The sequence below is a fragment of the Rhinatrema bivittatum genome, chromosome 8 (assembly GCF_901001135.1).
Source record: "Rhinatrema bivittatum chromosome 8, aRhiBiv1.1, whole genome shotgun sequence".
In the NCBI taxonomy this organism is placed as follows: domain Eukaryota; kingdom Metazoa; phylum Chordata; class Amphibia; order Gymnophiona; family Rhinatrematidae; genus Rhinatrema; species Rhinatrema bivittatum.
This window is the reverse complement of record NC_042622.1, coordinates 95,988,742-96,002,961: the sequence shown is the minus strand read 5'-3', so window position 1 is coordinate 96,002,961 and position 14,220 is coordinate 95,988,742. Positions and strand designations below refer to the sequence as shown.

The following is a 14,220-nucleotide window of genomic DNA, read 5'->3' as shown; positions in this document are numbered from 1 at the left end:
CATGCCGTCAGGGACAAGACTTGGAGGTTGGGATGGAGGAGGCATCCGTCGTTTTGAGTGAGCAGATGCGGGTCCTTTCCCAGAGGAATGTGCCTGCGGATGGAGAGATCCTGGAGTATTGGAAACCATACTTGGCGTGGCCAGTAAGGTGCTATCAGGATCATGGTTCCTCCGTCCTGGCGTAGCTTCACGAGAGTCTTTGACACAAGAGGGAGTGGAGGGAATGCATAGAGCAGACCGGTTGTCCACTTGAGGGAGAATGCATCCCTCGGCCGAGAGTGCTGGCTCCGAATGAGAGAGCAGTAATCGTCCACTTTGTGGTTCTGAGGGGACGCAAAGAGGTCTATGCGGGGAGAACCCCACTTGTGAAACAGAGAGGGTCGCTACCAGAGGATCGAGTGACCACTCGTGTGGTTGGAAGACACGGCTCAGCTGGTCTGCCAATACATTGTCTACTCCCGGCAGGTAAATGGCCCTGAGGTACATGGAGTGGGAGAGGGCTTCCGCCCAGATCTGCGCAGCTTCCTGACACAGAAGGAAGGAGCCTGTGCCTCCCTGCTTGTTTATGTACCACATGGCCACTTGGTTGTCCGTCTGGATTAAGATTATCTGATGAAAGAGATGATCTTTGAAAGTGCGGAGCGCATAGCGGATTGCTTCGAAGTTCCAGGAAATTGATCTGGTGTTCGGCTTCCTCTTTGGACCATAACCCTTGGGTTTGAAAGTCGTCCACATGGGCTCCCCAACCGATGTGAGAAGCGTCGGTGGTTAGGATTACTTGCGGATCCGGTGGAAGAAAGGGTAAGCCCTGAAGGAGGTTGACCTGAGTCGTCCACCAGGTTAAGGATAGGCGCAGCGCTTGTGTGACTGTGACTATGGAGGACAGAGGCTGAAAAAGCTTGAATCCATTGGTGTCGTAGAGTCCATTGTGTTACTCTCATGGCTAGTCGGGTCATGGGAGTGACTTGAACCGAGGATGCCATGTGCCCTAGGAGAATGAGGAACTGGCGAGCCGTGGCAGTGTTCTGAGACTGGAGCTGGCGAGCCAGGGACATTAGGGTGTGGACCCTCTGAAGAGGAAGGTAAGCCTTTGCCTGTAAGGTGTCCAAGTCTGCCCCAATGAAGGATAAGGTTTGAGACGGGACTAAGCAAGATTTCTCATAATTGACGAGAAACCCTAAGGAAAGGAGTGTTTGAATTGTCAATTTTAGGGAGGATTGAGCTATCTGTTGGGTGGAGGCCCTGATTAGCCAATTGTCCAGGTATGGGTAGACGTGGACACCTTCCTTCCTTAGGAATGCTGCTACCACTACGAGACATTTGGTAAAGACTCGTGGGGCAGAAGCTAGACCGAAAGGGAGGACACGGTATTGATAATGGTCGTGGCCTACTAGAAACCGCAGATATTTGCGATGGGATTGTGTGATCGCAATGTGGGTATAAGCGTCCTTGAGGTCGAGAGAGCACAGCCAATCCCCTCTTTGTAGCAGAGGAAGCAGCGTGCCGAGGGTTACCATTTTGAACTTCTCTTTTTGAAGGTATTTGTTGAGGGCTCGAAGGTCCAAAATGGGACGTAGTCCCCCTGATTTCTTTGGTATTAGGAAGTATCTGGAATAGAATCCCTTGCCTCGTTGAGAGGGAGGAACGGGTTCTATAGCATTTGATTGCAGAAGAAGGGATACTTCCTGTTGTAATTGAGCCAAATGGGTGGATAGACTCCACGCTTGAAGAGGCGGGGAGTCTGCCGGAAGAGTTATGAAGTTGAGGTGGTAACCCTGTGCGATAATTGTTAGCACCCACTGATCTGAGGTGATCTGCAACCAAGGTTGTAGAAAATGGTACAGTCGACCTCCTACAGGGATGTCCGGAAGAGGGGTTTGGCATGTGTTCCCTACAGGGGAGTCAAAGGCCAGCCGCAGGCCCAGGAGGAGGGGCTACAGTAGGCCTTTGTTTCCTAGGCTGACGCGGCTGAGGCCTAGTAGAAGATCGAGCTGGACGAGGCCTGGCCGATGGAGGGTAATAACGGCGTGGTCGAAAGAATGACTTCTTAGAGTCTTTCTTTTGCGGTTGCTTGGAGGTTAGCTCAGGTGGGACAGATGAGAGTTGTTTCAACGTCTCATGGTGGTCTTTTAACTCCGCCACAATCTGCTGAATTTGCTCTCCAAACAAATTATCGCCTAAGCAGGGTAAATCAGCAAGACGATCCTGAACCTCTGGGCGAAGGTTGGATGATTTTAACCAAGCCCAACGTCTGGCTGAGATGGCTGTGGCTGAAACTTTTGTGGAAGCATCGAATATGTCGTAGGCAGTCCTAATCTCGTGCTTCCCTGCCTCAAATCCTTTGTGAAGAAGGGCTTGAAGCTGCGGTTGGTATTGGTCTGGCAACGTGTCAGCATAGTCTTGCATCTGCTTAAGGATGGCTCTGTTGTACTGAGTCATGTAAAGTTGATATGAAGCTATGCGTGAAATCAACATAGCTCCATGATAGACTTTCCGTCCAACACTATCTAGGAACTTGTTGTCCCTGGTAGGTGGGGTAGAAGAGTGTGGCTTAAGACGCTTGGCCTTCTTCTGCGCGGACTCAACCACAACAGAGCGATGATCCAGTTGAGGTTTTTGGAAACCTGGTGCTGACTGGACAAGGTAGGTGGAGTCAGCTTTTTTGTTAACTGGTGACACTGATGAAGGAGATTCCCAGTTTTTCTTGAGCAGATCCAAAAACACCTGGTGTATAGGGATGGAAGCGATGATTTTTGGAGCATCCAGAAATTGAAGGAGTTCCATCATCTGGTGTCTGTCATCAGCTTCAGATTGTAGTTGAAAAGGTACAACTTCTGACATCTCTTTCACAAAATTAATGAAAGATAGATCCTCAGGAGGAGATCTTTTTCTACTCTCTGTAGGAGATGGTGGCGAAGGCAAATCTGTGTCAGAAGATGTATCATCATCATCACCCCAGGTATCGTAGGGATCAAGTGGGGCTTGTAGCCCTGATGGACCTGGCTGAGGCTCTGAAGGCATCGATGGAAACCGAGGTGGAATCGGTGCCGTAGGTGGAACCAGAAATGGCATCGATGGCTTCGGTGCTGCCGATGGAATCGGTGCCTGGCGTGGAATGGATGGAACCGAAGGATATATCGGTGGAGATATACCAGAAGGCACCGATGGAACCACCCCGGAAGGGGGGAATCCGGAACGGTGTTTCTCCTGCCGATGAAAATCCAGTCGGAGACGGTGGTGTTGTCGATGGTACTGGAATCACCGATGGAAGGGCCGTCATGAGCGCCTCCATGCGGTTCAGTAGCGGTGCTAGCGCTTGTATCAACGGCTCGGTGGTCGGTTCCCTCCTCGGTGGCGAAACCGGTACTGGTGTCGGTGTCGGGGGCGGCACTGGAACCGGTGCCGGAGACGGTGCCGATGGAGGTTGCAATTTCTTCATCGCTTTCTCGATGGCCTCCTGGACCAGCCGGTCCAGTTCTGCCCGGAGACCAGGGGTAACCATACCCGGCTCGACGGGAAGAGGGGAGGCTGAGGCAGGGCCGGAGGGACCACCGTAACCGGTGGGATCACGGCCCCCGCACCCCGGGAGGGTGAGGGTTTCCTCGATTGCGGCGAACGAGACTGTGGAGGGTGTCCGGTCTGTTCGCGGCTTCTTTGTCGGTGGCTCGGCTTGAGCAGAGGTCGATGGCTGTGGATCCTCGACAGCGGACCGAGGACTTGTGCCGTCGATGGCGGTTGCTTTTTCCTTCCGATCCCCTCGCCCATCCGGGGAAGGGACGGGAGTCGACGGCCGAGAAGCGATCGATGGAGGACGGTCACCGGAGGGTTGACGATGATGGTACAACTTCGGCGGCTTGCCGGTTCCGATGACGTCGATGCTATCAATGGCGTTGGGGTGGGTGCATGGAAGAGGAGCCCCATCTCTGCTCCATCCGGGCTTTGCGACCCTTGGGTGTCATTAAGGCACATTTGGTGCAAGTCAGGACATCATGCTCACTACCCAAACACATTACACAAACCCTGTGGGGGTCTGTGATGGACATAGTCCGGGTACAATCCGGACAACGGCGGAACCCCGTTGCCATGGCCTGAAGCCAAAATTTAGGCTGGGGATCGGTAAGTGCCAACAGGCCAAGGGCCAAAATCGACGGTAGTCGATGGAAAAAGGCAAAAAACTTACCGGGTTCCGTAAGATGACTAAAAATTTGTCGAAGGGAGACCCCTGAGGGGCAAATTTTCTTAGGAAATTAACTTCCAAATTCCTGTCAGGAACGTGGTTAGAGAGCTCCTTTCACCGCGTGGCAACTGCTGCGCGGAAAAAAGAAGACTGAAGGGAGACCCCTGCTGGCTGCAGGGTCAGTGCCTTGCTGGGCATGCCCAGTAGGGGCCAGTCAAAGTTCTGTTTAAACTTTGACAGAAGTTTTCCGTGGTGGGCTCCATCCTCGATGTCACCCATTTGTGAGGACAACCATCCTGCTTGTCCTGTGAGAACCTCTCTAATAAATAAATGCCAAATAAAAGTGGTTAACTAATTATATTCTTGGGCAGGCTGTCACAACCCTTTCAACATTTTGATTTTACTGTTTTAATTACCCACGCTAAACACTCTGAAGAGGTTTCGTCTCTCTTCTCCCTCCCTTTGCAAATGGGAGGAGACCTAAAGCAGAACACCACTTAAATCTTGGGGGCAAAGCAGCATTCAGAAAATGATCCTACTTCATGTCTTCTACTTCTTGTTCTGTTTCCTTGATTTGCTTTTCCACAATTCTCTTTTCCACTGCACTACTGGCTTTTTCCAGCTTCTGATTCAGATATTCGAGCCTGTGAGGTGGGGACAGACACAATCAGATGAGACTTCCACCACCAAACACAAACTAACCAGCAAAGTAAAACATCTTGGTTAATGTAAAACATGCAGTGAAATAAGCGGCCGCATTTTTAAAAGTCCATTGCTATCTACTGGATGCGGGCCTCCGTCACTGGCTAAGTAAGATAGTCAGGCTGCCTACATAAAATTCTACAACTTATAAATCATATCTGCTCAGCTTAGTGGGTAAACACTATCTTTTTATGCATGCCAACACTACATAGGAATAATCAATTAGCACTTTGATTGGTTCTATCAGTACCTAGTCGACTTTTTGGCCCACCAATAGGCCGATGTAGTAGTGCGCTCCGGCATTTGGACGCACGTTTTCGACACGCTAGCTTTACCCCTTATTCAGTAAGGGGTAATAGCGCGTTGAAAACTCGCGTCCAACCCCCCCCCCCCCCCAAGACTAATAGCGCCCGCAACATGGAAATGCATGTTGATGGCCCTATTAGTCATTCCCGCACGATACAGTAAGCCACACATTTTACTTTAAGAAATTAGCGCCTACCCAAAGGTAGGCATTAATTTCTGCAGGCGCCAGGGAAGTGCACAGAAAAGCAGTAAAAACTGCTTTTCTGTGCACCCTCCGACTTGGCGATATTAAGTCGGAGGCCCCAAAAGTTAAAAAAAAAATAAAAAATTGTAAAATGGGCCCGCGGCTTGAAAACAGGACGCTCAATTTTGCCAGCGTCCGGTTTCTGAACCTATGGCTGTCAGTGGGTTAGAGCAGTGATTCTCAACCGGTGTGTCTCGACACACTAGTGTGTCGCCAAGCACCGGTTGGTGTGTCGCGTGCTCCCGGTCTCTCCCGCTGCTCTTCTTCCCTGCTGCTGTTGCCGCCGGGCTATCAGCACGTTCAAGCCCAGTGGGAACGGCAGCAATGGTAGAAGAAGCAGTGGCACCTACGGCTGGCCTTTTCTTCTTCCCCCCCCCCCCCGTGACCCGGAACAGGAAGTGATACGCAGTGTGCGGGAAGGAGAAAGACCGTGCCGCGTGATAAAGTAGCAGCGGCGGCTGCAGCATCGGCCCCCGAGCAATTGAAGCAGCCGGTAATCGAGAAAGGAGACAGCAGCATGAGCCTCCCGCGGCCGATGGGATTCTACTTTCTTGGCCTTTGGGGGCTGGAGGAGGAGGCTGCTGCAGCTACCATTTTTTGGGGGGGGGGGGGGGGGGGAGGAGGAAGTGAATGAGAGAAAGAGAGAGAAGCAGCCAGCCAGCTTGTGTGTAAGTGAGAGAATGTATTTGATTGAGAGCATGTCTGTGATTGAGAGAAACTGGTCAGAGAGCTCATGTGTGTGTATATGTGAGAGACAATGAAAGTGACCGCTCAAGGAGATGACCGATGTGTATGTGAGAGTGTGAGAGAGAAAAAGCATGGAAGTGAGAAATCTGGGTATGTGAGAAAGCATGGGAGTAAGAAGCCTGGTGCTGTGGGGGTGTGTGAAAAAGCATGGGAGTGAGAAGCCTGATTATGTGAGAGAGAGCAAGGGAGTGGGAAGCCTGTGTGTGTGTGCATGCATGAGCGAGAGACTGGTTGGTAAGGTGACTGTGTGAGAGAAAGAGACTGGTGTGTGTGAATGTGAGAGAAAGAATGTGATTCAGGGAATGAGAAGCCTGTGCAGTGGAGAGCGAGCATGGAAATGAGAGAGAGACGTGTATATGTGTGTGTAACAGAGAGAAAGTGATTATGGGAATGAGAAACCTGTGCATGTGAAGAGAGTGAACATGGGAGTGAGAAACCTGGGTGTGTGTGAGACAGCATGGGAGGGAGAAGCCTGTATATGTAAGACAGAACATGGAAATGGGAAGCCTGTGTGTGTGAATGCATGAGAGAGATCAGGTGACTGGTGTGTGTGTGTGAGAGAGAGAGAGAAAGTGATTATGGGAATGAGAAGCCTGTGCATGTGAAGAGTGAGCATGGGAGTGAGAAGACTGTATATCTGAAAGAGAACATGGGAGTGGGAAGCCTGTGTGTGTGTATGCATGAGAGATCAGGTGACTGGTGTGTGTGAATGTGAGAGAAAGAATGTGATTCAGGGAATGAGAAGCCTGTGCATGTGGAGAGAACAAGCATGGGAGTGAGAGACTGGTGAGTGAGTGTGTGTGAGACAGAGAAAGTGATTATGAGAGTGAGAAGCCCGTACATGTAAGTAGAACACAGGAGTGGGAAGCCTGTGTGTGTGTATGGCATGAGAGAAACTGTTCAGGATCATCTCCCAAACAGTCCCAAAGACTGTTTGGGAGATGATTGGTGTGTGAGAGACAGAAACTGGTCATGGGGGCATGACTGGTATGGTGTGTGTGTGAGAGACATGGGACTAAGGAAGAGGACCATGAGTATAGAGCTTAGCCTCTACTGCTGCTGTGTGCTATGGCCTGCATGGAAGAGGAGTAGGAGAGCTGCTGGAAGGGGTAAGTAAAGGTGGCTTTTTAAGTTTATTTTTCTTGATTGACTGCCATTTTAAATTATTGAATATTATGTGATGTGTCTGCTTTTTTTGAAATATTTTATTGGTGTTTGGAGAATTTTTAATAGTTTTTATGAGTTTTTAATTGTTGGATGTTATTCTGTTCATAGCTGTTTTGAAACATTTATTCTGCTTATTAGTATAGTTTTACAATTATTTCTGTGTGGGGATCTATAGCTGCTTGCTAGTTCTGTTTTCCTAATAAGAGGTGTATTGGTTTTTAGGGCCTGATTTAATATTTGTAGTGTTGCCTTTTCATAGATAGGGTTGCTCCTGTTTGAGTGTATTCCATAATACAGGTGTAACTGTGTGCGGATTAGTTTATGTGCATTACTACAGATCCTGGGAGTATGTTAGGTCGGTTCTGTGTCTGTTACCGAGATGAGATATTTTACTAGCATGTAAGCGTTTTATCAGTCTTATTTGTTGTGTTTTCTCAAGAGGACATGCATTGGTGGTAAACTGCTGTCTTTTCATAAGTAGGGCTATTGAGCCTGGAAGTAGAAGGAGTTTGAGTTGCTGTTACTGCGATGACACCAGAACATCTTTTTTGTAGGGTGAGTTGTATGGGGAATGTCATAATTTTGCTTTACATCCATTATTGTGGGTCAGGGGGGTTCCCGTGGATGCAAACTGTACTTTTACATCTAGCCCCGTGACGATCATGGGTCAGTGTGTCACGCATGTGAGAACCATCTGTCAGGTGTGTCCCGACAGAAAAAAGGTTGAGAACCACTGGGTTAGAGAACAGACGCCGGCAAAATTGAGCGTTGGCTGTCAAACTCGCTGACAGCCGCCGCTTCCGTCAAAAAAGAGGCGCTACAGACGCGCGCTAGTGTCCCTAGCACCTCTTTTTAACACTGGCCCTAATTTAAAAAAATTACTGAATCGGGCGCACAGGAGAGTGGCCTGTGCATGTGCCGGGAGAGCGAGCGCTCGCCTGCTCTCCCGCGTGGTTTACTGTATCGGCCCGCAAGTTAGTCTAGCTCAGAGAAGCAGAGAACAGGATGGCAGTTAAGGACCAGATGGCCCAACCATTGCAGTTATTCTCCCACTCCTGCTTCAAAAAACAGCACCACTAAACTCTTTTAAAAAGGGGCCACATTGTATTCTTCTTTTTAAAAGTAAATGCTGTAGGCACAGAGCTTTGCCAGGCTCCCTACAGTGAAACCATTGAGAGAGACATCACCAGCAGAGCCGGAGCCACAGCATCATAAGGGCCTTATCTGCCAGTACCAGAGAGTCAGCACACATCCTGTCTAGGGCCGATTTGATCTGGGTACGTACAGGGAACTAGGGCCAATTTATCAGCAAAGGCACATGGTACCGTCACCTCTGGCTTAACTTTTCCTAATTTTTCAATTTTACATCTTGACCTGTGTGTGCAATGTTCAATTACGCAAATAGTTTGAGGGCAGATAAGGGAAAGATTGTCAATGTGCTTGGCAGATAACTAACACGTCATTCGTAGGATGAGGTTCTCAAGAAAGAGTCATTTACATCACAGAAATTAGGATTTTAGAGACGCAGGGTGGCGTGGCTGATGAGATCTCTCTCACGAGAGGAGACGTGCTGAAGTGCTGTTACCCAAGGAGGTCTTTGAAACGTCAGTGGAAGTGACTTTCACTTACTTGAACAGTTTGGGCTGCATCATGTGTTGTAAACTGTCACTGATTACAGAATTCTTCAGCAGTGTCTTCTCCCTGGCCTTCCCTAGGATGGAAGCATGCATATGGATAAAGAAGGTACAAGTTGCCAGCACGGAACAGAAGTGAAAACATTAGAGACCTATCACACTGAAAAAACCCCAAAACAAAACAGTATGCATCTGAAACCAAAAGTTGAAAAAGGAAAATTGGTTCTTGCCTGCTAATTTTCGTTCCTGTAGTACTAGAGATCAGTCCAGACTCCTGGGTTTATGCATCCTTGCCAGCAGATGGAGACAGAGAAAGTTTCACTGATGCTGATTGATAAACCCTACTGCCACCTGCAGTGCCTCGGTATTTCTCTGTCTCCAGCAGATATTAGATGGTGCTAAACCTGCAGTTCTGTGGTTAGGGCAGTTTTGGTTTTTGAGCCTTCCTCCCAGGGGTCTTTTTTTGTTTTTTGGAATCCTAAGGGGTTCTACCCTGACTGGTTGAGGCGGGCAAGCCAGGGATCTGGGGACCTCTTTGTGGTGTCAACCTGTGTGCCCATGGGGGTAAATCTGGTAGTCCAGATCCCTCCCCCCTTCACGAGGCTGCTCTGGCGGCTGCAGGCTCTGATACCCCCTTTTTTTTTTCTAAAAGAGGCACTCTACTCTTTTATATTTCAGGCAGTGTCAGTGAAACTTTCTCAGTCTCCATCTGCTGGCAGGGATGCATAAACCCAAGAGTCTGGACTGAATCAGGTACGTACAGGGAACAGATCATTCCATGAAAACACAAGGGAGCAACTCTTGCCAGGTTCACATTGCTCTACACTGGATCTTCCAGCCCAGGTGAAATCTGTCCCAACCTAGCTCTATACTATTTATGAGAATGGGTGGGGGGGGGGGGGGGTGGAAGGATGAAGCCAAGATGTTAGGGGTTTTCCACTCAACAGGAGAGTTAGGGCATCCCAAAAGAGAGGTTCCATTAAAAGCAAACATAGTCCATATGCCTATATGTAAAAAATCACCAAAGCTAATGATTTCCGAATTATCCCAAACAACTGAAAAGCAGGTTGTTAAAACAAACTAAAAACACACTTTGAAATGTCTGTATGCCAATGCCAGAAGTCTAAGAAGTAAGATGGGAGAGTTAGAGTGTATAGCAGCAAATGATGAGATTGACATAATTAGCATCACAGAAACTTGGTGGAAGGAGGATAACCAATGGGACAGTGCTATATCGGGGTTCAAATTATATCGCAATGATAGGGAGGATCAACTTGGCAGGGGTGTGGCACTTTATGTCCAGGAGGGTATAGAGTCCAACAGGATAAATATCATACAAGAGACTAAATGCTCAGTAGAATCTATATGGGTAGAAATCCCACGTGTGTTGGGTAAGAGTATAGTGATAGGAGTATACTACCGTCCACCTGGACAAAATGGTCAGACAGATGATGAAATGCTAAGAGAAATCAGGGAAGCAAACCAATTTGGCAGTGCAATCATAATGGGAGATTTCAATTACCAGAAATATACAGAAGCAATCTTGCACATAAACAAGTCCACAAAGTCACTGGTGCAAGTGAAAGAATAAGGTTCCATTCAAAGGTATAAGAGTCTTTATTAAACCCAAAGTTTATAAATCTCTCATTTAGTACGGCAACTCCATACAGGTAGCAGCAGAAGAATTAAAGTCCCCCGACACGGTCCCGTGTTTCGCGGAGGCTGCATCGGGAGGGACCAACAAAACGTTTATTCACATCTGTAAATATAATATGCAGTAGTAAGGAACGGAACAAAACTGCCATAAGGTTTATATAAAAAGATGTACATACCTCTTGAAGTTTCACAGGAGCGCAATCGCCCTCAGTGTTTCAAACATTTAAAGGACAAAAAGGCACGAAAGGTAACTCTCACGGGATGCTGTGATTAGTGAGCTGACACCTGGAGGACAGGCATCCGATCAAAATTTATAAAACTGATACCATTCGATATCTTATTTAGACCAGAAGGGGCGACTGTGTGAAGGGTATATATCCATCGCTGCTCCTTCCGACCCAGCATGCCGGCAAAGTCCCCTCCCCGCAAGGGGGGCGAGATCACCTCCAATACCGTGAAGGAAAGGGCATCGATGGAATGTGCCATCTCAAGCCAGTGAGACACCAGAGGCTCATCAACTCTAGAAGATCTTATATTAGAACAGTGTTCTATGATACGTGTTTTAACCATCCGGGCGGTCTTGCCCACATATAGCAATGAACAGGGGCACCTAATGACATAGATCACCCCTTTTGTACAACAATTGGATTGAGAGTTAAGTTTGAAAGCCCGTCCAGTCAAAGGGTGTATAATGTAGATGCTGGTGATGTATGCTTACACATCGTGCAGTGGCCACAGGGTTGGTGGTGCCCACCCAACCGGGTGGCGACTGCACAGGTGAGGCAGTGTGCACCAGTCGATCTCTTAGGTTCGTAGCTCGTTTAAAAGTGAACCGTGGGGGACCATGCATTAAGGTGTTCAGAGACAGGGCTGACCAATAACGTTTGATCATAGTGGCTATGGCCCTTCCCACTGTGGAGAATGGAAGAATACAGTTATGCGAGATATCATCCGAATGCGTGGGCGGTGTGAAAAGCCACTCCCTGTGTGTATATAGTGCTCGCTTAAAAGCTTTCTTGATAACCCGCATAGGATAACCCCTTTCAGCAAACCGGTTAATCATCCCCTGCGATTGAGACAAAATTCTGTCTAGTTGAACACAGGCGTCGGAGTCTTAAAAATTGCCCCGTAGGGATATTGTCCCGAAGTGTCCTGGGGTGGAAACTGTTATAAGCAAGCAGGGTATTCCGGTCGGTATGTTTCCGCAGAGAGTCTCTACACCATTTTTAATCCAATTAGCCGAATTGGCTCTTACTAAAAACTTTTTCAAATTTCAGGATACAATATATCAGCAGGTCAAGGGGACCGCAATGGGGGCCACTATGGCCCCTAGTCTCGCGTGCCTATACATGGATGATTATGAAACATCGAACATCTATTCCTCTGAATGGTTTCAATTCATCATGATGGCTACGCTATATTGATGACATCTTTATTGTCTGGACAGGGACGGACATGCAATTCTTCATGTTCCTGGACTGAGTGAATATTATTAATCCCCACATCCAATTCAACCATTGCATTCATCCCACTTGTATATCTTTTTTAGATATCACTGTCAGGTGGGTGGAGGATCATTTTGAGACGACACTCTTTCGCAAACATACCGACCGGAATACCCTGCTTGCTTATAACAGTTTCCACCCCGGACACTTCGGGACAATATCCCTACGGGGCAATTTTTAAGACTCCGACGCCTGTGTTCAACTAGACAAGAATTTTTGTCTCAATCGCAGGGGATGATTAACCGGTTTGCTGAAAGGGGTTATCCTATGCGGGTTATCAAGAAAGCTTTTAAGCGAGCACTATATACACACAGGGAGTGGCTTTTCACACCGCCCACGCATTCGGATGATATCTCGCATAACTGTATTCTTCCATTCTCCACAGTGGGAAGGGCCATAGCCACTATGATCAAACGTTATTGGTCAGCCCTGTCTCTGAACACCTTAATGCATGGTCCCCCACGGTTCACTTTTAAACGAGCTACGAACCTAAGAGATCGACTGGTGCACACTGCCTCACCTGTGCAGTCGCCACCCCGGTTGGGTGGGCACCACCAACCCTGTGGCCACTGCACGATGTGTAAGCATACATCACCAGCATCTACATTTATACACCCTTTGACTGGACGGGCTTTCAAACTTAACTCTCAATCCAATTGTTGTACAAAAGGGGTGATCTATGTCATTAGGTGCCCCTGTTCATTGCTATATGTGGGCAAGACCGCCCGGATGGTTAAAACACGTATCATAGAACACTGTTCTAATATAAGATCTTCTAGAGTTGATGAGCCTCTGGTGTCTCACTGGCTTGAGATGGCACATTCCATCGATGCCCTTTCCTTCACGGTATTGGAGGTGATCTCGCCCCCCTTGCGGGGAGGGGACTTTGCCGGCATGCTGGGTCGGAAGGAGCAGCGATGGATATATACCCTTCACACAGTCGCCCCTTCTGGTCTAAATAAAGATATCGAATGGTATCAGTTTTATTAAATTTTGATCGGATGCCTGTCCTCCAGGTGTCAGCTCACTAATCACAGCATCCCGCGAGAGTTACCTTTCGCGCCTTTTTGTCCTTTAAATGTTTGAAACACTGAGGGCGATTGCGCTCCTGTGAAACTTCAAGAGGTATGTACATCTTTTTATATAAATCTTATGGCAGTTTTGTTCCGTTCCTTACTACTGCATATTATATTTACAGATGTGAATAAACGTTTTGTTGGTCCCTCCCGATGCAGCCTCCGCGAAACACGGGACCGTGTCGGGGGACTTTAATTCTTCTTGCTGCTACCTGTATGGAGTTGCCGTACTAAATGAGAGATTTATAAACTTTGGGTTTAATAAAGACTCTTATACCTTTGAATGGAACCTTATTCTTTCACTTGCACCAGTGACTTTGTAGATTTCAATTACCCCAATATTGACTGGGTAAATGTAACATCAGGACTTGCTAGAGACAAAGTTCTTGAATGTAATAAATTGCTTCATGGAGCAATTTATTACAATGTTTTAGATACTATTCAGTTTTTGTGTTGGTTTGTTAAGGTTTAATAGTTACATCAATAGTTTAATGGTATGTTATACTTTATTGGATGGTCCACAGTCTGTTCAGCCTGTTTTCCGTCAAAACTGTTATATGGATGTTAGTTTATTTAATACCTATTAAGAATGTCAATGTAAAGCCTGTTGCTAAGTTATTGTTTAATGTAAACCGCGGTGATGTATTTCCTTACGTACTGCGGTATATAAAAACCCTTAAATAAATAAATAAATAAATTGGTTCAGGAACCAACAAGAGAGGGAGCTATTTTAGATTTAATTCTTAGTGGAACGCAGGATTTGGTGAGAGAGGTAACTGTGGTGGGGGGAGGGTGTGCCCAGAGATATGTAAGAAGATCTCAAGGGCAGGTTTTAAAAGGAGATCTTTTTTTTTTTTTTTTTTTAATCTTTCGATATATATTTCCATTTTAATATAATGAAGAAAAGTTTGGGGTTTTTTTGTTTTTGTTTTTTTAAATGTGAAGAGTAGAAGAGAGCTCCGTGCAATCTGTGCAAGGAAAAAAACAGACTGAGGAGCCTGAGGTA

General features: G+C 47.3%; 1 protein-coding gene across 3 annotated transcripts in view; it reads right to left on the bottom strand.

Moving 5' to 3' along the window:
• SNAPC4 (small nuclear RNA activating complex polypeptide 4) overlaps positions 1-14,220 on the bottom strand; it is a 164,753-nt gene that overhangs the window by 101,852 nt on the left and 48,681 nt on the right. For all 3 annotated transcript variants that reach the window (XR_003858150.1, XM_029611957.1, XM_029611958.1), the window contains exons 7-8: positions 8,973-9,054; positions 4,717-4,821 (exon numbers count right to left, since the gene is read on the bottom strand). Coding sequence is in view for 2 of the 3 variants with exons in the window: in XM_029611957.1 (XP_029467817.1) it covers positions 4,717-4,821; positions 8,973-9,054 (187 nt within the window). In the remaining variant the exon portion in view is untranslated. The remainder of the gene's footprint in view (positions 1-4,716; positions 4,822-8,972; positions 9,055-14,220) is intronic.